We start from the raw sequence: 22,593 nt of genomic DNA, 5'->3' as shown, positions 1-22,593 counted from the left end.
CCCATCTCGAAACCCGTGCCCTGGGCCGACTTGAGGCTGGAGGAGCGAGAGCCGCTCGACAGTGGGTCAAAGTGGAAGCTCTTGCCAAAGGTGGGCGAACGGAAGCTCTCGGGCTCAAGGCTTGGCTCCGACCGATAACTAGGGTTCCGGCTGCTCTCAGCTATGGATGTGGGCTCTTTCAGGCTGTCCCCTCGGCTCAGCTGGAAGGAAGGCAGGCAACCACTCAGCAAGCCCCCCGCACCAAGTGGGGAGTCTTCCTAGGTTGTCATACACCTCCCACCATCCTGTGGGGCTGGTCCTGTGCACCCCAAGACAGGTCCAGTGAGCTCAGCAAAGTGTCTCCCCTTCCAGGGGGTCCCACTTCCCACCCTTGTCCTACTCTGCAAGGCCAGCATCAGAATCCTGGGGTAACATTCCCCATTTTGAAGAGCCCTGACCTGTCACAGCCTCACCTGACCAATATGAGGTAGATCACAGTGGGAGACAAAAGCCCACCATTCTCAGACCAACCACTGCCCTCCCAGTGGCAATGACCATTGGTGGTGTTGGGCAGGACAACCACCACACTCCAGGACAAATTCACAGTACAATACCCTTCCACTGACTCCCCGACCCCACACATCTGAAAAGAGTGCAAACCTCACCCCCAAGCCTGCCTCTACAGGCAGCATTACCTTGGCGCTGGTGGAATGGGGCAAGGCGGCTGAGGTGCTGCTGCTGCTGTAGCCAGGTCGGTACTTGTACATGGTTGGAGTTGGAGGGCTGTCCTTGCCTATCAAGCTGCTGTCTGGGGGGTGGAAAGGGGGAGAACAAAAAGGGAGGAGACACTCACACACAGACTCACCATGGTGTTTCTCCCAAGGCCATACAGAGGAAGGAATTCAACTTGATGATCTGTGAGAACCAGCTCTGAGCCTGGGGTGAGTATAGACACTGAGGAAGGGGAGGGCTTGATTGGGATGGTGCATGGGGATCACTGGGAATGGATGAAATGGAGCAGGAAGGACATTTAGCAACAGCAAGACCTCTCAAGTCCAGCAGTTTCCTGCCCATGTACAGCCTGCCCAGCGCTAAGTGCTCTAGGGGTCCTGGCATGGGGAAGAGAAAGGTGCTGCCTGGCAGGACAGCCATGCACTGGGCCATGCAACATATAGGGGACCCTGCTGCTTAAGGCAACTCATGCCTGATGGCATATGCCTCGTATGCCATCGGGGAAGAACAGTCCTGCCCTGTATCCCTACCTGATGCAAGACCTGTGCCCATTCGGAGTGTACAGTTCCAGGGATCACTTCCTAACAGGCAGGGGACTTGTGGAGAGGAGAATACTATGTGTTTGGGCAGCCTTTTCCCAACAGCTGCCCCTGATGCTACAAAGAGGAACTTCAGCAGCTTCTGCATAGAATCCAAACCTCATCAGAGAATCACAGAAAAGTAGGACTGGAAGGGACCTCCAGAGGTCATCTAGTCCAGCATTTCTCAATCCATGGGTCACGACCCAAAAGTGGGTCACAAGAATATATGAAAGGGTCATGAACAATTATGGAAAAATGTGGAAAAAAAAAAATCACAGATTTTCTCCTGTAAAGGAGAAAAACGTGGAAAACTGCAGGTTTCCCCTTGTTACTTAAACTATTTACTGGGTCGGGACTGGCCAATGTTTACAAATGGGTCCTGGTATAAAAAAGGTCGAAAACCGCTGATCTAGTCCAAACCCCTGCCTGAGGTAGGATCACCCCTATCCAAACCATCCCATTCAGATTCCCTGTCTAGCCTATTACTAAAGCTACAGGCAACATGTTCACACAACCACAAGCACCCTAACCTGCCACAGGTAAAGCAGGGGGAGAATGGCAACCAATGTCCTGCTGCAGTAAGGGTTACTAAAATAAGCTTGAGAGATTCAAGGAAGAGGCCATACCCCTGCTACAGAAGAAGGCAAAAACGTTTTTGCCTCCCAGGTTCCAACACTACGTGAAACTCACTGGATCCCCTTCAAAGTCTCTTCTCAAACTGCTCCTTCTCTTTCCAATAAACCTGGAAGGACTTCTCCTCATCCAGCAGTCTACTCGCACCTTTTTCTTTCCCCAGGGCTGCCCTTTGCTTTCCCCAGTCTGGCCCAGACCTTGGAACCTTGTGATGCTCCACTGCAGACCCACTCTTGGTTCCATTCAACTAGGAACCTCCTTGGGGCAGGAACAGTGAGCCAGTCAGCTACATAGAGCCTAGGAGACTCTGTATTCCTGGTAATGGGTTCTAGCTTATTCTCTATACATTGCCTTAGGGTTGGGACACCAAGCCCACTCAGGAGACCTCAGCACTAGCACCCCTGTTCCTACTGACATTGGAACAAGGTTGCTATGGTGCCCTGTGGCAAAAGGAATACTTACATCTCCCTACTTGCCACTCATGAAGGAAGCAGCATAAGCCTTTCCAGAGACCTAGGTGCCATGGGAACAACCTCCCCACTGCAAACACCAGCTCTGCTTTGTCTGTCACCCCATGCACTTCACAGGAGCTGGAGGCTACCCTGGAAGTGACATTAACCCCATTGCCAAGTCCTGTAAACCAGCAACGTGGTGCAAACCGAGCTGCCCCAACCATCCCCTATGCAAAGCTCTGCCAATGCACATCAGTCCTGCCCTGCAGCCCCTGACTCTGTGCACGCAGCTCTACTGGTGCTCCTGACCCCTGGCTTGTAGCGTGGCTCCCCTTCCTGCAGCTGCTCAAGAACTCCTTCCCTTGGCATGCCTTCCTTACCCTCATTGGTGGCCAGGGTTAAGTGTGTCCTCAGGACCGTGTAGCGGCCAAGGTCTGGCTTGGGCGGGGGTGGTGGCTCAGCATCTGCAGACTGGCTCTCTGTCACCTCGAGGCTTCCTTTGGACTGCAGAGACAAAGTGCAGAGGAGCAATCAGAAGGGGGGAAAATGCAAAGTCCCTGATGCACCCACCCTTGGGCACAGAAGTTAGGCTGGTAGCAATGGAGCTACCCAGGTGCTACGTGCCAAGTGCTGGCAGGCTGCATGTGTCAGATTCTGGGCTGGAAGGGAAGAGACTCTTTAAACTACTCAGGGCAGGGGGACAGAGAGAGATGGAAGGTGGGAGCTTCATGTAGCAGCAGCTGCTGCATGAGAGGGACATAACTTCAGTCACTGAAGGAGATCAGATATAGAGTGAAACGACACAGAAGGAAAGAAGGGGATCAGGCTCACTTGGCTCTTACTCACATGGCAGGTTTGTACCCCTTGGTATAAAGGAGGCCCCATCAGGGTGGTATCCCTACCCCTCTCACCTTCGTTCTCTTCAGTTCAGTCTGGATACCATTGTCCATTATCTTGACAGCAATCTGTCCATCTGACAACTCAGGTCGGAGGAAGGGTGGTTTCACCAGCACTGTCGGCTCTGCCTTTGGTCGCCCAAGGTATCTGGCAAAGCCCAGGGGAGAAATGAGTGCTAGATTGAACATTCTTAGTAGCTGAACTGAGGCAGTGTCTCTGGAACATCAACTGCTCCCAACCTGTGACATTATGGACAGAGCTACACTGCCACAACAGCAGGCGAGGGGGATGCAGTTAGCAGTATGTGCTATGTAATATGTTGTTCCCCTCCTCCTCTCCCCTGATTCACCAGGTTACTGTACAGGGGACATCCAAGCTTCACACAAAAGCAGGCAGATGTCTGGAATCCATGTAGGGTGATGAGCAACAGGGCTGGGGGCAGGTTTGGAGTTAAAAGCAGCACATCACAGCCTGGCCCAGGAGAGGCAGCCATCACGCAGGAGACCACACATCTTCAAATGGCCTGGCATTCCCAGAGCAAGACCAAGGGCAAGCAAAGATCTATCTCCCTGCAAAGGGAAGGGCCAACGTACCTGGGAGCTGGTGAGCTGCAGAGGACACGACTGACATTTTTACAGCAACCATTAGTGAAAGGGTTCACTCCTCCCCGGAATTTACCTGTAACCTGCAAGGACACAATCTGTCAGGGAGACCCAGGACAAACACAGAAAGAGCTGTTGAGGGGATGCTACTCTTGCCTCTAACTGTACACATACCTGTTCATTGGTGGTGCGGCCCCTTGCCACCAACACCACATGGAACCCTGTAAGGCCAGCCACAGGAATGAAGAACAAGCCAGCCACACACATCACAGCCATGCTGCCAGCAGAAAGTCAAGGAAACAACTACTGTGTTGCTGTAAAGTACATACCCTCCATGCTCCTGTTTCCCAACACTGATGCTCTCCCTTGCTTAGTCTGAATTCCCACCATCTGGCACTCTAGTGCCCCTGGGAAAAAAGACCCATTCCAGCAGCCCAAGAAGCTGGAGGCAGCTGCCTTCTAAGTGGGTTCATCCACATGGAGGATACGTGACAGCCATACGCACTCCAGAGAGCTCTTCCACCTGGTAGAGGACGTAGAGAAGGCCAAAGCCAAACACACCCATGATGTGTGTGGTGAGTGACAACAGAAAGAGGAAGAAATAGCGATAATTGCGCCGCCCAATGCAGTTGTTCACCCAGGGGCAGTGATGGTCAAACTCCTGTTGGCCAAAGACAAACACAGAAAGAAGCTTCAAGTTGCACAGGGGCTATGGGCTCTATCCAAACTCCAGCACAGACCTGCCATACCATGGCACCCCACTGTCCTGGAGACAGAAGTACACAAACCCACTCCTCCACTCCTGTTTGAGCTCCCCAAACCCCCGGAGTGATCAGTGAAGACCTCCCCACAACAAAAGCAGAAGTCAAAATTCCTTTATCTTTTAGGGGGTCTTGCCCCATGACTCATGAGGCAGAGTGCAAGGTGCACACCCTACCTGTGCTGCAGGGCAAATGCAGCACAGAAGCACAGAATTCCTCCACCTTCTGGCACTCCAAAAGCTTGGGGTGTAAGGGGAGGTGGAGGGAGGGAGGGAGAGGCAGTGAAAAATCTGTTCAAACCACCATGATGTCTATCGTTCCCTGCTGATGATCTCTTACCTCCACACAGTTGTCACAGACACTGCAGTGGGAGCAGCGTGGAGGCCGGTAGAAGCGACACGTTGCACACCATTTCATGCGCACCTGGATGCCCTTGATCTCCACTGTCTTGTAGAGTGGGGCTCGGAAGTCATCCTCTTTGTCCTCATCTTCCTCAGCTGAGGAAGGGCAAGCCATCAGCACAGGAACAAGTCAGATAGGTTGGTGAGTTCCAGAGGAAGCTCATCTGTTCCCTCCCCCCCAGGACTTGGGGAGTTTCCAAAAAGCCCAACTTAGGAACTACCCAGGTGCTGTTCCAATGCCACAGCTCGGTCGGTGTTCTGATCTACCAAGCCCAAATATTGCAAACAGGCTCTCCTAGGGCACACACCTTGCCCTGGTGATGTCAGGGACCAGAAGATTTATAACTACTCTGGTTATGGGATAACATCCAGAATGCCTGCTCTGGCAATGGCCAAAACTGCACCTGCCACAAGCAGGTAAAGCCCCCAAAAGGTCTCACACCCAATGCAACATCATATTGGCAAGGGAATGGGACCCTTGAGCCCTGCTGCAATCAGCTTGTACCCTAAAGATGAACGGTTGAGAAATTGGCCCCTGGTCCCACCAGAGAGAAGAAAATTTGTTTCCCCTTAGCCAGTCCGTGGGAGGCAGCAGTTCTCACCTCGTGGGAAGATGCCTGGGTCCATGAAGGTGGCCATGCTGAAGTTGGCCAGCACAAAGAGGAAGACGATGGCATTGTAGATGGGGATGATTGGGGAGATGTACAGACTGAGCCCTGGGCACCTGCACACACAGACACACCAATGGGACAGTGCAAAACCTCCTCTGCTCACCCCACTGCCTTCATTGCCATCCTGCGCTTCAGCCCATGCCCCTTCCCAGTCTGGTTTTAAAGGCATCCTCCTGGTAAGGGAACTGGCTGATTTAAGGAGGGACTTCCAGCAGCCCTGTTTGAGTGCAGAGCAGGGAAAGGCTTGGGTCAGAGCAGCCTGCCCTCTACATTCTGGCCAAAGGCAAATCCCCTTTGCCCACCTGCTGTTTCTTTCTCCAGAACCGTGTCCAGCAGCAAGAGTAGAAATAAAAAGGAGGGTGTGGACGTGCTGGACAAGCTGTCCCTGCTGTATGATGCAGCGTTCCAGCCCCTGGCAAGTGGGTCGTATTTCCCACTGTCACTGCTGCCAGATGTCAGCGCAGGGTATTCTCACATTGCCAGGGGGACTCAGAAGCCACATAGCATGGGAGCTAGGGAATTCACTATACACAACATTAACCCTTCCTCTCCCAACAAAGGCTGCTCCCTCCACCCCCTTTTTTTCAATAGTGAAACCTGGCAAAGAGCATACTTGAAGATTACACTGCCAAGGTCAGAGGCATCATAGGTTCCTCTAACAAACAGGGATGTTGATACACACTGCTAGCTGGACCCACTCAGACAGAGATGGCACCAGGCTTCTGAAGCAGAATCAGTACTTGCTAGGACTGCTATTCATTCCAGGATGCAGAAGGCTCCTAAGGTGCATAAATCAGAATCTTACCCCTGCTCCCTGACTGCCTGCTCTTGCTTCTGCTCCCATACACTTCCCCTGCAACCCCGAGGAGCTGCTTTGAAATGCAGCATGAGTCTTCCACACTGTGAACTACTCTACAAGGGTGACTGGGAGAACAGCTAAGGAAGACAACTGGTAGTGGGTACATGTGAGGAGCACTGTGCTGGGCTCATCTGCCCAGCCTGGAAAATCCACTGAAATTTGAGAGCTAAGAATAATCTACCTCCCCAACCCTGAGTCCCACGGCAGAGGAAAACCTCCTCCAAGCCAGCCATGGTAGAGGGCAAGGTCAGTGAAAGGATGGCACCATCCTGCTGGTAACGACAGCTTGGCCCTGCCCTTCCACTGTGCTACATCTCAGACACCTCTAGAGCAGAATAAACCCAACTCCCCCAGGTAGAGGCAATGGCCAGGCAGGGAAACGGGATAAGCCAGTTGGACCAGCAGCTATACACACAAGTGAAGCCTGCAAGCAAGAGATGTGGCTCTGACAAAACACACCAGGAGAGTACATTACAGGGAACAAGGGCCTTCTCTACACACCAGGAAGAAAAGCCAGCCCCTTGCCCACAAGCCAGGGTAGCCGTTTAGACTGGTGCAATGGAATCTACTCAGGGAATGTGATGCTTTAAGCACATCGCTGCCCATTGCTCCGCAAGGGGGCACAGGTGTCCCCTGGGAAATAAAATAGCCTTTGATTACAGGGATGGAGTCAGAGCAGGAGTCTGGCAAGTCCTTGTTCTGGACAAGGCAGTGACACTCATGCCTCATACTTGTGAAGACGCAGCTCATCTGAGGATGCTGGATCTTAGGACCCTCAAGTGGCACTGAGGATTACGGACCACACTACTGCAAAGCCTGCTTCAGCAGAGGTGTGCAAGAACCTAATGGTAAGGCAATTACACTCTTGGCTAATTGCCTCCAAGATGCAGGACCTGCCTGAATTAGCCTAGCCCACACCAGAGTTTTTTCAAGACAAAGACAGCTCTGCAGGAAAGCAGCACTACAGGGTAGGACTTGCAACTGACCTGGGAAAACAAAGGTCCTGCAGATGCAGTAGCAAAACTACAGGGGAGGCCCAGGACTGAAGAAATGCAGAACAGGATTGTAGATAACAGCACAGAAGAAATCCCTCAAATCAGATTGAGCTCAACCTTTTTGTTTGGCAGGCCAAATGGGCAGTGCCCGGTCTGTATGTGGACTGGATCTGGCTGGTGGTCCTGATTTAGTGCCCAGGGTACACATGGCAGGACTCAATCCAGCTGTGCAGGAGGGGTAGGGGGTAGCCTGGCCCTGACACAGCTGTGCTGAGGAAGGGGGCTTGGCCTAGCTCCAGTGAGGGGAGCAGGGAAGGGGCATGACCTGGCCCCAGTCCAGCCACACGGGTCTTGGGAATTTGGCAGCTAGGAGGGGTAGCAGTATTAACTGCCACTGCTCCTCTGCCGCCAAATTTCCTGACCTACATGGAGCCCTGCAGGCCAGGTGCCAAGGCTCCGTGAGCCTCATTTGACTCTCAAACTAGAGATTGAGCACCCTGCCTTAAATGGATCCTGCAGCTCACTCTCCACCCCTGGCACAGTAAAGATGGAAGGAAGGTAAAGATGGGCTGCGCAGCAGAGAGGGCTGCCAGGGGTCCCAAATGCTGTACAGAGACCTCCCCACACACAATCCTGGCTGGCCATCCAAGTACCCAGGAGGCTCCAAGCAGCAGAGGTGCCAGGAATGGCACAGGTTGCAGAGGTAATCACTGTCCCTCCAGCCCCTCCCCTGGAAGAGTCTGGGCTCCAGAGACAGTGGGCTTCCCCCTTGAAGGCGCCAGTGTAATACCCTAATCTGCTTTGCAGCTCGGCGCTTAATCCTGTGGATCTAGGACAGCATCTGTCCCTTCTCCTCGCAAGTAGGAGCAGCATGGGATAAACACAGAGGGATTTAAGCAGTGAGAGCACAGAACTGGGGAGAAGCATGTGCAGCCGGCTGAACAGTATGACATGTGGTGTGAATGGAGTAATCCAGAGCAGCCTCAGAGCTTGGGGGAGCAGCACAGAGGCACAAGCCAGACTGGACTGGAGCTCAGCATCCCAAACCCCTGCTAGCAAAGAAAAACCCAGTTTAACCCAGCCTCCCTCTTTCAGCTCAACAGGAGTCCAAGGGAGGGGAAAGCAGATGCACATTATTTGGACTATGGCTCCCAGCTTCAAGCCTGCTACCAAAACCAGAGGTGGATGGGGGAAGGGGAAAAAGTCAGGAGTGGGCTACAGGAAAATAAGCAGTTGTCTTATGAGGCCAGGAGGAAAAGGCAGCAAGAAGGGCTGCAAGGGAGAGGGTGATCCGAGGTGCTGGTATAGTGGCAAAGCAGTCACGGCTGGTGCAGAATGCCTCTGTCCAAGGCCTTACTGGACTGACTCTCACTTCCAAAAGCCACCAGCACTTAACTTCTTCCTGCAAACAAGAAAGGGGCTAGGGGCTGAAGAGGCCCTAGCCAAAGTGTCCCTATTACTCTTTGGCTTTTGGGGAAGCCCAGCCTTACTACAGCCAATGCTGTACCTATGTGTAGAGGGCTTCGCTCTGCTGCTGGAGCACCTGGCAGGACTGAAGGAACTGCCAGATGGAGCATGGCTCTTAGGTGAATGGCAAAAACAGGGACCACATGTGGCAAGCAACAGGGAGGTAAATAATCTGTTCTCGCTTAGGGAACAGTAGGGAGGAGCCCCTGTATACACCTGTCCTGGCACGCAGCTTCTAGAAAGAGAGCATAAAAAGGAAGGGAGGGAAGGAAAGGCAGGTCCAGAGCAGGGAGAGGTGGCCAGAACGTGAGCAGGCAGGCAGGTGCTGCAAGTCTCGCCCAGCCAGAGGCGGCGGTAGCATTGGAGCAGGCCAGCTCATGTCCTGGGCTGATAATTAAATCACTTCATTCTCCTCGCTCTCCTCATAGGAATGAACCTGCATCCAGGATAGCGCCCCTCCCAAATACCCAGCTGCCAAGCTCTCGCTTTCATACTGTTGGGTGACTCATTCACTAAGCAAGCAGACGATCCTCCCAGCTCTTTGCCTATGCAAATCACCAGCTGCAGGCCTACTTCAACACTGTGGCCTGAGATCCCCAAAGCTGAGCTAAAATGGTGGCAGGTACCACAGCAAAGCATGGGCAGGACTAGGATTGAGCATCCCAAGTCCACCCTAGTCTGCCACAGACCAACTGGGATGGGGTCCTGGCCAAGACATTTCCCTTCTGGGGTTTCCCTATCCCTATTGTGCAGGGGGCCACAAGGTTAAATTCACTAGTGCCTGCCGGGTCCTAAAGGGGCCAACAAACACCTCTTCTGGTAAATAAACAAGGTCCCTTCCTAGTCAACAAGCAAAGGAAGCCAAGAACAGCCCATCACTAGGACTCTGGCACCCAAAGGCCACTGAAAGAAGCTGAGGCTTCACAACTCCTGCCTGAAGCAGATTTTCTCTGACCTTGACTTTCAGCATCAGACTTATCTTATCTCTGGCTGCTCCAACCTCCCAGGCAGCCTCCATTGCCATCACTTATCAATAATGTTTGATACAGCAGCGCCCACCGGCCAGCCAAGCAGGCAGCTTTGGTGTGGCAGGCACACCACATACACAGTAGTAGGCAATTCTTGCTCCAGACAGTTTACAGTCTAAGCTACCCTGAACCTGCCCAGATTTGAGCTATACTAATACCAGAACCTCAGCCCTGACCACAGCAACTTGGCCAAATTGTCTCCCTCCCCAAACCCCAAGCTGCCCCTCACACAGTCAACTCTCTTTGTATTATCTGGCCACACTCCTCTGAAACATTCTTGCGTTAACCCATCTAATAATGTGTTGTTAAAATGGGACCTTCAACGTACCTGGTACATTAAACTGTTCCCCACCCAGTCCTGAGATTGTATCTGGGGCAGAATCATCTGTTTGGTTTAGCTGAGCAGCCCATTAAGGCAAGGGCTGTCCAGCACCAGGCCTGCTGACCAGTCAAGCACACTGACAAAGCTCCGCTGCAGAGGCCCAAATCCTCAGAAGTTAGCACACCAAGCTTCAGTAAAGAACCCAAGGGACACTCTCCTTTGTAGGGTTTTAAAGACCACTGCTACCACTTCACAGGCAGCCACTATAGAGACTGTAGGAGTATGTGTGACAGCTTGAGGCAGGGTCTAAGCAAGCAAGGAATAGGTAATGGCAAGGGGGAATTCCATTGGGCAACTGAGCCATGTGGTCCCCAAAGCATCTGCAACTGTTGAAAGTCATTGTGGAATAAGCGCTCAGTTTGTTCAACTGAAAGCCTCCTTGCTGAATGTGTTCAATACACAGAAGTCTCCTTAGGGGGAAGGTGTAACATGAAGTGACAAAAATACCAAACCTGCCTCATTACCCCACAGTGAGTCTTATAAAAAAGCTACAGGAGATCCCCCCCTTCTCAATATTCTTAATACTCGGGCAGGGCTTAACTCTTCTTGCGCTGGACCAGTAATCTGTCCAAGATCCCCTAGCCTTTCTCTGTTGGCTAGAGCAGCTCAGGACATGAACTCAGATATGCTGCCACAAGACTGCTGACCCGAGCATGACTGAAGGTGAAGGCGGTTCCATAGCATCAAACCCACAGCAGTGAACAGGAAACTTGGTTTCTCCATTTCCAGCTACTCAAGGTCTACTTCGGAGCTGTAAGCCCAGAAGGGAGAGAAGCAGGGCACTTTCAAAACTGCTGTTGGAGAGCTGTACAGCTAGGAGAAGATGCTTATCCATTTGCCAAAATGAAAACAGGAAGAAAATCTCTCCAGCGTTTTCTGGAGGAGAGGGCATCTCCATTGTCCAGCACTAAGGAACCAGGGAAGAAGGCCCCGCTCCATCACATGCTGCAAACTGCCACATTTCAGGCAGTCATCAGTTTGCTAGTTTCAGGATTATTGTAGCACCATGAAACTGTGAAAGCCCTCATGGTGCATTGGGTGGTACAGCTGGAGATAGGCAGTTGGGCAAGAATCCAACAGTAGCTATACTCGCTCAGCAGTAAAAATCAGGTTTTCAAGGTCAGTAGGTGTGGCAACCACTTAGCTCTGTGCTTTCTCCTGCTCTTGGCAAAACCAAAATGTCAGATCCACTCAGCTCCTGGCAGCTGAAGAGTTAGGACTTTCTCTTCCCTAACAGTTTTGTTCAGGTAGATCTGGAAGAGGCAATGGATGGCTTCAGGAAGTCTAGTCCTGTGCCTGAGATCTGTCTGCACAACAGCCCTCATTCACCGAAGTCAGCTCTCCACCCTCCTTCTACAGCAATGCTAGGATGCAAACACTGGTGAGCAGGAACAGGCCCTACAGAACAGGATTTTCACACCAGTAGATGGGGAGACAACATATAACCAAACATGACTGACCTGGAAGCCCTGCTTCTCCAGCTAAGTGAGATATATTACTGAAGTTCTTCCCAAATCCCTAGTGCTTCTATTGAACCAGGAGAGGACAAAGGTGCTAGTGCAGAAGGTAAGGGGGTGAATAATCACCTGGCAGGCCAAACTGAAGAGAGAGAGGAAAGGAAATCAAGTGGAGAGGATACGAAGATGTGGGAGTCACATAGACGAGGATGGGATTCATCAAAGGGGAGGCAATTCCAGAAATCGAGAGCAAGAATCTCTTCCCTTCATGAAAGTAAAAATCCTGAGCAATTTGTCATAAAGGGAAAGAACCAGAAAGACCCATTCAACCTTAGTCCCTGGGTCCTGATCACCTTGCTTGAAAGAGAAGTGCCAACTAGTGACCTTAAACCAAAAAAGAAGCTCATCAAGAAGTGGTAGAGTTTGCTGAGTTAGGAAAGACCCCTTAGAGTTGCCTAGAGAAAGAGAACAGGTAAGAAAGATGCCTGCAAGTGGTAAAAAAGAACACTGCTTCCCACTAGGTGTAGTTCATGCCATCACTCCCATCCAGGCCAAATCCATGGGAACAAGCAACAACTTTTCCTGCTGGGAGGCTGACTGTTCCTGAACTGGGAAGGGGAATGAATGGCAGACTCAAGGCCTCAAAGAACATGGGAACTCCCACTGCAAGCAAAAGAAAGAATGGGTTTCTATCTCAGATTACTCAGACAAGAAAGAACTGTTAGAACCAGCAAAAGCGGCTGGTTTCTATGCCTGATTGTATACCCAGTTCATCAGGAGTGGTTACAGCATGGCTGTCCAACTTCAAAGCAGCTGGGGGGCCACATGCCCCAGAGGCTGTACCAGTGGGGGCCACATACCCTGAAAGCACTTCTGTCTCTACAACCGCGCTGCACCATGCATGGGCACTCTTTTACCTCTCCTTCAGCTCCCTATAGGCTTCCCTGTGGCACTGTGCTTAATGGGCACTCCGGGCTACCAGCCCCTTGGAAACCATGGACTGTGCTGTGCCATGCTGTCCCACCACCTGAAGCTGGGGTATGCAGCAGAAACCAGGGGAGGAAGGAGTCCCGAGACCCCAGTTGCTGCTGCAGCCAGAGCAACATGGGAAGTGGTGGGATCGCATGTTAACCCCTTGTGGGATGCATGTGCCTTGTGGGCTGCCAGATGGACAGCCCTGGATTTTAGCTCTGACAGGATGGGTGTCCAGGTGCCGAGGGAGTAAACTCATTCTCACCCCCTGCTCTGCACAAGGGCTGCCATTCCCAAAACAAACACAGCACATGGGCTTTAGGGGGGCGCTGCATTTATTCCACCCCAAGAATTCATGAAGGACATGCTTGAGGGACGTGAGTTCAGAAAGACTGAAAAAGCAAAAGTGACTAGAGAAGCTGGTCTTGTGCAACTGCCTCACTTGTTCTGTAAGTTCCACCCTTATCAGGCCCAGTTAGACACTCACAAGTGGGCAGGAAAGCTGCCAAAGACCATTCTGCACAGAGTGAACTTTATCCTCTAAATGACAGGCCAGGGATTCAAAGCCCTTCCAGCCTGAGATTTTAGAGGAAGAACTGGGCAGCTGAGCCAGGGCTCAGACAAATGCAGATTCCACAAAGCGAAAAGCCTCTCCCAGAGACAAAGAGGATCCACGCATTGAGATGCTAGTTTCTGGGCTGGCATTCCCAAGCGCAGTGACCTCTCGGCTTTCAAGCCCAGCAAGAGCTGCTCCACCCCCAGCACACTGACAACAACAGTGCACTAGTGTTGGCAGTATTTAGTCCTCAGCTGCCAGGTGAAAGCAGGGCCCTGGGGCATGGGTACTAGCACCAGAACATGCACCCCCAGCTTTCTTACAGTAAAATGACCAGCATGCTAGCACCAGGACTCTCATGATCACTTTTAAGTGCCCTAATGCCTGGTAGCCATTCTTCTGAAAAGCTGAGGGATGCAGTTTAGCATCAGTGCACTCTGATGTGTAGATGTCACACTAACATCCTCCAAGCTTACCAAATTTTGCATATTGAAGAAATAATGCTAAGCTCTATGCCCCAGCCTCCCAAGTAAAACTCTTCACAGGCACCAGTGGCTGGAGTGTTGGCATCATGGCACAGGAGGCAAGAAAGCCGTAGGTGGGTACCACTGGCAGCTGCCACAACAAAGGCCAAGTGTTGGCAGAACGTTTTTATCTGACATTAGGAAGGAGAGCGCATTCCTGCTTTCATTGTTGCAACCAGATACCACAAGGCTGTTTCCCCACACTTCATGGTAAGACACAGAACACCTACTGTGGAATATTTCCAAGCTCTTTTGCTTCCTTTGAACCATACAAAAGGGGGTCTTCAGGCCAGATGAAACCCAGGGAACCCCTCTAGATTCAATGTCTAAATATAGTTCCAAAAGCAGTTCATTTCCAGAGGACCTGTTGAGACACGTTTCTCACTGTATGCTACAGAGCTCTTGGAAACAGTCTTAGCCTGCTGCGCTGAGTCACACCGTGGGTGCGGAGGCATAGAAGGTTTCTTTCCTACTCACGTTGGGGAAGCTGTGGTCTTTGATGTAGCATGCTACTCCTTCCCCCTACAGAGCGGGATACAGGTTCAACACCACGTCCCACAACCCTTCTGCTCTTCTTTACCTGCTAGTAGCCATTTCACTTTCCCCTGCAAGAAACAACTCTTGCTTTCTGCCTCTGGGGCCGAACTTTGACCTTTCACTACATACCAAATAGAGATGTTCAGCCAGGTGAATGCGTTAACACCAGCAACCCTGATGGGGAGGGGATTGCTGCCTTTCCAGTTTCTGTCCAGTTCCTTCAACAACACGTAGCCAAAGAAAACTTCCCATCATTTCTAGGATTTCAGCCTCTGGTCTGGCAAGCTGAAACTGGCCCACTAAAAGTCCTGATACTTCTTTCCCCTCACCCAAAACCAAGTTACAAGCAAACTATAGTACTCTGACCCTCCTCAACATTCCCTGCTTTTTTCACTACTGCAGAGCAAGTTCCCCATTTCTCCCCTGACAGGTGAGAAAATCTACGATGAGAGGGAAGTGAGATTTTGATGGTCCTCTCAGCTGACAGTGACAAAGGAAAAAAACATCAGTACTAATGGTCTGTGATATTCATGTGACTGTAGGAGACAGAGATCTCAGTAAATGGCCTAGACTGAGAAACTTACAGGAGAAGTCAGAGCCATCACAAGCCTCAGCACCTCCACAACAAAACACATAACCCTGCCACAATCCACCCCACCCAGAATAACTGCACCCAAATCTCCCTCACCAAAGCCCCAGCAAAAGCAAAGCAAAGAGTTTTGTGTACAGTTGTGGTCTCTACATTTGAAGAAGGACATGGAGAAAAGTTAGAGAGGACAGACAATGATAAAGGGCTTGAAAGGCAAGCCATATGAGGAGAGGTTAAAGGATACAGGCATGTTCAGCTTATGGAAAAGGCACATAAAAGGTGACAAAACAGCAAATAATTGAAAGGCAAGGAGAATGCCTTGTCTCATCTAGCTGCAAAGAACAGGATGCAGATCAATGGCTTGAAGCTGCAGCAAAGTAAGTTTAGATCAGATACCAAGAAAAACTTCTTCACTGGTAGACCAGTAGGTCAGTGGAACAGACTGTCTAGGGAAGCTATGGAATTTCCATCATTGTTGGAGATGTTTGAGAAGAGGGTGGATAAGTGAAAATATAAGAGTAGCCATGCCTATGCTTTACTATGAGTGTTTCCTATGCTTCTGGGCTTGGCTGGTGCTGCATGGGGCCAGGAAGAAATTTTTCCCCACTCCTGTTGCTGCACACATCCCAGAGGGGTGGCAGGAGGGGGGTGGTGTTCACTTTCCTCAGCAGCACTGGGGGTTGGCTGCAGCCAACACTGAGGATTTTGACTGGGTGTGCGAAGGTTCCTGCTAGGACTAAAACCCAGAGGTTTCCTGGCTAGAAGATCTTTTCCCTCCACTCTGAGTCAGACTAATACCATACACAGGGTCAAGGAATTGTATGGGATGGTTTGGATAGGGGTTGAACCAGTTCAGTTTTTTTCAAACTTCCTGAAGTCACAGAACCCCTTCATATCACTTCTGCCATGGAGCCCCTACCACTATCTGTAAAGCCAGGAAACCTGACCTGACAATGGCAACACACTGCCTCCTGGCCCACTCTATTACCCCAATCTTTTTGCAGAACCCCTGATAACCTCATACAACACCAGGGTTCTGAGGAACAAAGTTTGAAAACCACTGAACTAGATGACTTCTGGAGGTCCCTTCCAGCCCTACTTTTCTATGATTCTATGAAAGCCAAGCCAAGACACAGAAACATGCTCTCACTTTAGCAAACATGCAAGACAATCATGTACTGCAGTGACAGGTTCAGCATAAGGACAGGTAACATGAAAAACAGTGACAGCTAGCCCAAGTTCATTTCAAATAAGGACCAAAGTACTGAAAGTAGGTGAGTTTCCACTAATGCTAATCTGAGAGAAATGGGGGTGGTGCCCCAAGGAAACTCACATACGAATAACCATGCCCATGACTCAAAGGAAATTCTGACCCTCAGTGCCAATGATTATCATGTTTGTATTTCCTGAGATAACCAAACCCCGCCTCTCCAGACAAGAATTGCAATCTGCTTTGAAACTACAAGAACTACCCAGTAGATAGGAAACTCTGGCATGGAACCCATGGATGGTGCTTCTCTCTCTGCAAGATGCCCCAAAAGACAAGGATGGAGGTAAATAAGGGCTGGCAATTAATGGATGTTTAATTGCCAAGACCAAAACAAATGAGATGGCAGCTTGGCTGGGGAAGGGAGCAACAAACATACTGAGCTGTAACTACCTCAGGATTCTGGAGTGGCCAGTAAGGATGAATGAGTTGTCATGAATATACAAAGGCACCAAACTACATTTTGTCAAGACAATATCTGTGAAAGGTGAGGTTCAGTAGAAGTCCAAATTATCTTCAGAATCGAAGGACACTGAAAACAGGACTGAAACAAGCTCTGGAGAATAGGACCAACCTGTTTTAAGTGCAGGATTATGGGGGTGCAAAGAAAAGGAACATAGAAATGGGCAAAATGACCCATAAGGCCCTTAACTGCTAGGGAGCATCCAGGAGATGCAGTTTTCACGTTGTTCCTCCTTTCAATACAACTGAGCTGTGGGGGGCAGGGTAGAATAAGCTCTGTTTCTCCCTTTATTTTCACTCAAGCCAATACTGCTTGCTCAGCCTCTCCCCCAACACAGGAAGAATTTGCACTGATTAGTTGAAGGATCATGTGGCTTCTTCTAATCCGGTCCTTAAATTAAAATGGGATTTTTCAGCCCAAAATCAGGATGGCCCAACAGGCAGCAGGACAACATGCTGGAAAGATGCAATGGAGAAGGATCCCTGATCAACACATAAGTAAATGCAAACACCAGTCTACCTCCTATGCCCTGTGCTCAATGTGGCCATCACAAGGGTGATGAGGGCTGGAGGGCCCTGGATTATAGCTCTGAGGGGATGGGTGTCCAGGTGCCGAGGGAGTAAACTCTCTCACCCCCTGCTCTGCACAAGGGCTGCCATTCCCAAAACAAACACAGCACTTGCACTTTAGGGGGGCGCTGCATTTATTTGACCCCAAGAATTCATGAAAGACATGCTTGAGGGACTTGAATTCAGAAAGACTGAAAAAGCAAAAGCAACCGGAGAGGCTGGTCTTGTGCAACTGCCCCACCTGTCCTGTAAATTACACCCTTATCACCACATGGAACCTTCTGTTTTAACGTCCTTTACAACATAAAATTAAACAACTTCAGCTGACCTACAATTAACTGGGTCTGCCCAAGCATTTCCACTCTCCGTAAACCTGCTCATCATTGCAGGTGTTGGTCTGATCACACACTAAGGCTTTCTAGTGTATATCTCTCCGATAAGAAGCCTGGGTGGGGGAGAAGGAGGAAGTGAGAGGGGAGAAAGAGGGCAGCAGAAGAGCTCTTCCTGCTGATGCAATTGATCACAAGTGTCCGGACAGGCTCAGGACCAATAGCAGAAGTGAATTTTCTTGGGTCAGCTTCTACCATCCCATTAACAATGGTTGCAGGGAGTGGGGAGTTGCTATTCCCCAGGAGCATGTGGAGATGCCAGTCAGGGACTGAAGGGCAAATTGTGGCTGCAAACACCAATTTTTCTGCACATACTGCTACACCACAAGGCCAGAACCAATCAATTAGCCCACAAGAGGAGATCATCTAGCCCCAAAAAGCAGAGCATTGACACTCTGTAATCACTGCCTTGGGCGAAATTGATACTGAAGTCTCTCTGATAAGCAGGTGCTCAGTGCCCTGGTGTTGGGGATTCAGAAGGCAACCAGTCATAGTAGGGAACAACTGAATAAGCAGTTCCCCTGCCAATCTAAGCAGGTCATCTCTCAAAACTCCCCAACTCCTGCCTCTTTTGCATGTGCTAGAGAGCACCTCCTGTCAACTGCTCTTTCAGCTTGACAGTTTTTTCTGATGAAAAGGACCAGGAAAGGAAGCAATGTCCTGCCCTACTCTCTCCACTTCCCCACTACCACTTGCCATTTTACCATGCTAAGATGCTGCCTACAGCACTAACCCCCTCCTATTACCCTTAACATCAGTCAATATTCATGGCTCCTCCAGTCCAACACTTGGTTCAAGCAATAAAACCCATCTAGGAAAAACTCTTGCACTCAGCAACAGCAAATCACTTTCTAAACATGTTTCTTAGTTGCTCCTCCATCCCCAGCTGCAAGGAGTCTGCTGCACCCTATTTGTTATGCTTAGCAGATGCTCAACACAAGAGCAGCCAGCAGTTGAGGAGAGAGGAGACATCCCTGGTAGGAAGAAAAAAAGTGAAGCCTCCCTTCCAGGCAAGGAAGAGCAGAGGAACTGAAGCTGGGCAGACACCAAAAAGATCTCCCTTCTGCCAGCCTTGGCTAGTCTATATTTGATGTTTCTGAGCCCAGCTATCCCAAGCAGCAGATTAATCTTTGCTCCATGCCTGAAACTTTCAGCTACCCAACCCCCAACCCCAATTTCAAAGGAAAGAAGGAGAAATTCTCAAGTCTCAGCAAGATTAAAAGCAGATGGGGCCTGCTGGCCACCCAGTAGCAGCTCCAGAACTAAGTAACCCTCTGCTGAAAAACATGGGCAGGTGAGCACCTTTCCTCTTGCTCACTAGTAGAACCAAGCCCCAAAATAAGGAAGATTTCATTTCACCGCAGTAATTGGCATTTCTAATACTGCAATAAGAGTTCCAATACTCCTGGATTCCCTTCAGACACTGAAAGGAAAAACCAAAGGTGGCTTAACCAAAAGAAGGGCTTCAGCAAAGAGATAACATCTTACCACTTTAGCCATAAGCATCTGCAGCACATATTAATCACCACACACACACACGCTTTTCCCTCCTGCCCCCCTGAGCTTGAACTGCTCAGAAGTCACATGCATCTTGCTGTTTTACTGAGCAGGGTTACAGAAGCTGTCTGTCTCATTCACTGTGGTTTGGAGCCCCAACAGTCAGTACAGCCAAGGCCGCATCCTATATGCATCATGTGAGATACAACAAGTCAAGATGCTAAAGTGCAGGCAAACTACTCAGCATAGCACCAGGTATAACCAGCTCAGGCCACACACACACCTCTGAATCAAGACCTACTTCCAAAAATGGGAGATGAAACAGGCATAGCAACAGCTCACACAACACTCATCCTTTCCAGCTGCCTGGGGATCCTACTTCTGCCTGCCTGCTGTCAGATCTAGATTGTTCAGCTCTTAGCTTAATGAGGTTTTTACCCTTGACAAATTGAATCCAGACATAGTCCATGGCCTCTCTGAACTAAGACCGAGTGGGGGGAGGGGGCATAGTCCCAAAGAAACATTACCATGTGGCATAATTATGACCTAGTTTCCCTTATATGAACCAGCACAATTACATGCCAACATATACCCACAACCTAGGCCTGCCAGTGCAAAGCAAGAGTATCTGACATTAGCCTTGGTGGCCCGGCTTTAGGCATGGCTATTCCTCAAACAACGGGTAAATTGGTCTCTCTCTAGGGACACTGAACCCTTCATACCAGCCAAGGGCAAGAGTGAGATTAACTGCAGTGGGAACGAGTCAAACAGGGAAGGACAGTGCAGTGATCAAAGGCTGTTCCTGTCTGGACCTTCCCTTAGCAAGTCAAGACTGTAATTCTTTAAGTATGATATGCTGACTCCATTACCTTTCCATGATCTAACAAGCTTCTTGGGGCTCTGATTATCCCGCACCATTCACCCCATACAGAAGTCCCATGTAGCTACTGCTCACATAGGACAATGGTCTGAGGCAGAATGGCCAGCAAGATTTGTGAGTTACTCCAAATATCCAAAGACAGGAGTATAAGAGTGATGCTGTAGCCATAATGGTCCAGAAATTGTGCAAGACGCAAGGATTTCTTAGGATGATATCTTTTATTGAACCAACTGTATAGCTGAGACAAAATTGGACAAGGTTTTTTTTGAATGATAAACATTCTTCATCAGATCTAACTTTATCCCAAGGCCAGCTGGTCCTATGAAAGATACCATCCTAAGAAAAACTTGACTCTTCAAAGACAGGAGGACACCAGACCTGCAAAGAATGGGGGACGAAGGAATGCAAGGCACCTTGCCAGGGCTCAGTGTGCTCCATTTTCTTTGTCTTGCCTTCACAATGACTGGGAAAACCAAACAAAAGGGATATGGATACTGAGGTGCTGGGTCACAGGGAGGTGGCAACAGATTTTAGAGACACTCTGATGTGACTGAGACCTGGAGTCCAGAATTCATATTCCAGAAAACCACAACTTTCCTCAGCAGGTACCTGGCAAAATATTATCTCTTGTACTAAGACATGACATCCCACCCTCCATCCTACCCAGATTCCACCTCTTCCTAGCCATGTAACCCTGGGCCACTTTGTTGACGTGTCAGTTTTTCTCCCTCCCATTTCCCCCCCCCGGCAAAGATACTGCTTTCATTTCATATGAGACTCACGTGAAGGCAAAGAAGAGGGTGGTGGCTCCCACTAGGAAGATGGCAGCAGCAGAGACTGGGACGTATTTGCTGGGTTTAAACCTCTTTCCAGATGCTGCTGGCATGTTGGAGCTCTGGTGGAGAATCTGCCCTGCAGCATAGCCCAGGCCCAACTGGAATCAGAATGGATATGAAAAGGGGGGGAAGGGATCTTCAGAAGGGAAGGGAGAAGGGGGGCTCACAGGGAAGGTGGGAGGGAAAAGTTAGGGGAAGAGGGGGCAAGCAGTTACCCAACTTCCTGAAATACACTTAGAGAGTTCTCAATGGAGCAGAAGACACAAGACCATCCAGAAAGAGCCACAGAAACTCCAGAAGGTAGAGATCCAAGACAACAGCTAAAAAAATACACTGTGCCCCCGCAAGAGTTTGGGGGGATAGAGGAGATTTTGTTTTTTTAAAGGTTGGGGGGTAAACTCCAATTTAAAACACTATTGAGACAGAGATGTCCTTGGCTGCCCACATCTGTCCTGAGCCAGGCCACTATAGTGCAAGAAGTAGTTCGCTGAGCAGCTGGTAGTGAGGACTGGTTTCACCCTGGAGGCAAGAGTAAAACAAAGGCTAGGGAAGGTGGCAACTGAAACATACAGAACTCTGTGGCACATGGAAGAAAGCTGAGCTGGGTGAGTCTTTTATGCCCTTGTGAAGGTATCCAGCCTGTCTTGGATTCCTCTGAGAAAAATCCGCACCAGAACACCAAGGAAGTCTCTTGTGTTTTTCCTTTCTAAGCTGCTCCTGAAGTCCAGTGGTCCCTTCTGGTCACCACTCTCTGGAAGGAGATTCTGCTTCTGCCAGTCTTCCTAACACCACTTTGCTTCCTCCTGCACTTTAATACAAAGACAGTCGCAGAAACATTCTTCCCAATTTCACCAGGATCTGGAACTGTCTATCTAGCGGTGGTTGTTTAATTTTATTTATTTCCTCTCCTGACGGGTAAAGCCAGGCAACAGCTGGTGTGAGGTTGAGCTGTAAATCCTTTTCTTTATAAGGGGGATTGGAGGCCAAGGTCCATTGGCTTGTGTGTTTTTTTGTCCTCCTCCTATTCGTTCCCTCGTGCTTGACACCCAAAACACTCCGGTAGGTCTTGTTTCCTCTTGGCTTTAGGAATAAGCTTGAATTTCCAATCCCTTCTGTAGCAACTGTCTCTAGAAAGTGCCTAAGTGGGGTGAAGGAGGGCAGACTTGAAAGGAGAGATTTCAGAGAACTCTTAAAACTCCAAAAGGCAACTGATGATTAAAACAATGCTGACCAGACCTTTTTCACCCATGGCCCAAGGGTCTCAGTCTCTTCCAAGTCGATCCATTTCTTCCTCTCCCCCCCAAAAATAAAATAGTTCCTCATTAATCCATATTGTTAAAACAAACAAAAACAAATCTAGATAAAATAATTAAAAATTGACATCTGGAGCTTCACAGTTTCACCTAGAAAACACAAAAAAAAATTGAATTAAGAGATGAGAGAAAGTGGCTATTTAAAACACTTAAGAAAAATAATGCACCTTTTATCTTAAAGGTTTTGTATACATGTTATTTTCAAGAGGGAAATGTGGTCTAGTTGTGATTTTAGAACAGGGTTGGAGAAGAGGGGTCAACAGATGTTGAATTCTAAGCCCAGCTCTGACAGAGGTGTTGTGTA

The 22,593-nt window shown here is 49.7% G+C and overlaps 1 protein-coding gene across 2 annotated transcripts in view; it reads right to left on the bottom strand.

Annotated features, from left to right (window-relative positions):
- ZDHHC5 (zinc finger DHHC-type containing 5) overlaps positions 1-22,374 on the bottom strand; it is a 29,846-nt gene extending 7,472 nt beyond the window's left edge. The window contains exons 1-11 of one of the 2 annotated variants that reach the window (XM_019514642.1): positions 21,192-22,374; positions 20,923-21,074; positions 5,641-5,762; positions 4,977-5,134; positions 4,365-4,537; positions 4,051-4,153; positions 3,868-3,959; positions 3,289-3,421; positions 2,758-2,881; positions 675-787; positions 1-200 (exon numbers count right to left, since the gene is read on the bottom strand). In XM_019514642.1, coding sequence (XP_019370187.1) covers positions 1-200; positions 675-787; positions 2,758-2,881; positions 3,289-3,421; positions 3,868-3,959; positions 4,051-4,153; positions 4,365-4,537; positions 4,977-5,134; positions 5,641-5,762; positions 20,923-21,026 — 1,322 coding nt within the window. In that variant the 5' untranslated portion in view covers positions 21,027-21,074; positions 21,192-22,374. Of the gene's footprint in view, positions 201-674; positions 788-2,757; positions 2,882-3,288; positions 3,422-3,867; positions 3,960-4,050; positions 4,154-4,364; positions 4,538-4,976; positions 5,135-5,640; positions 5,763-20,922 lie in introns of both variants that reach the window. The other variant, XM_019514651.1, reaches the window with a different exon arrangement.
- Positions 22,375-22,593: the final 219 nt, after the last annotated feature.

Source organism: Gavialis gangeticus, unplaced genomic scaffold (assembly GCF_001723915.1).
Source record: "Gavialis gangeticus isolate Ggan-Ray unplaced genomic scaffold, GavGan_comp1, whole genome shotgun sequence".
Lineage (NCBI taxonomy): Eukaryota > Metazoa > Chordata > Crocodylia > Gavialidae > Gavialis > Gavialis gangeticus.
The sequence above is the reverse complement of the archived record's forward strand: the minus strand, read 5'-3'. Positions and strand labels throughout refer to the sequence as shown.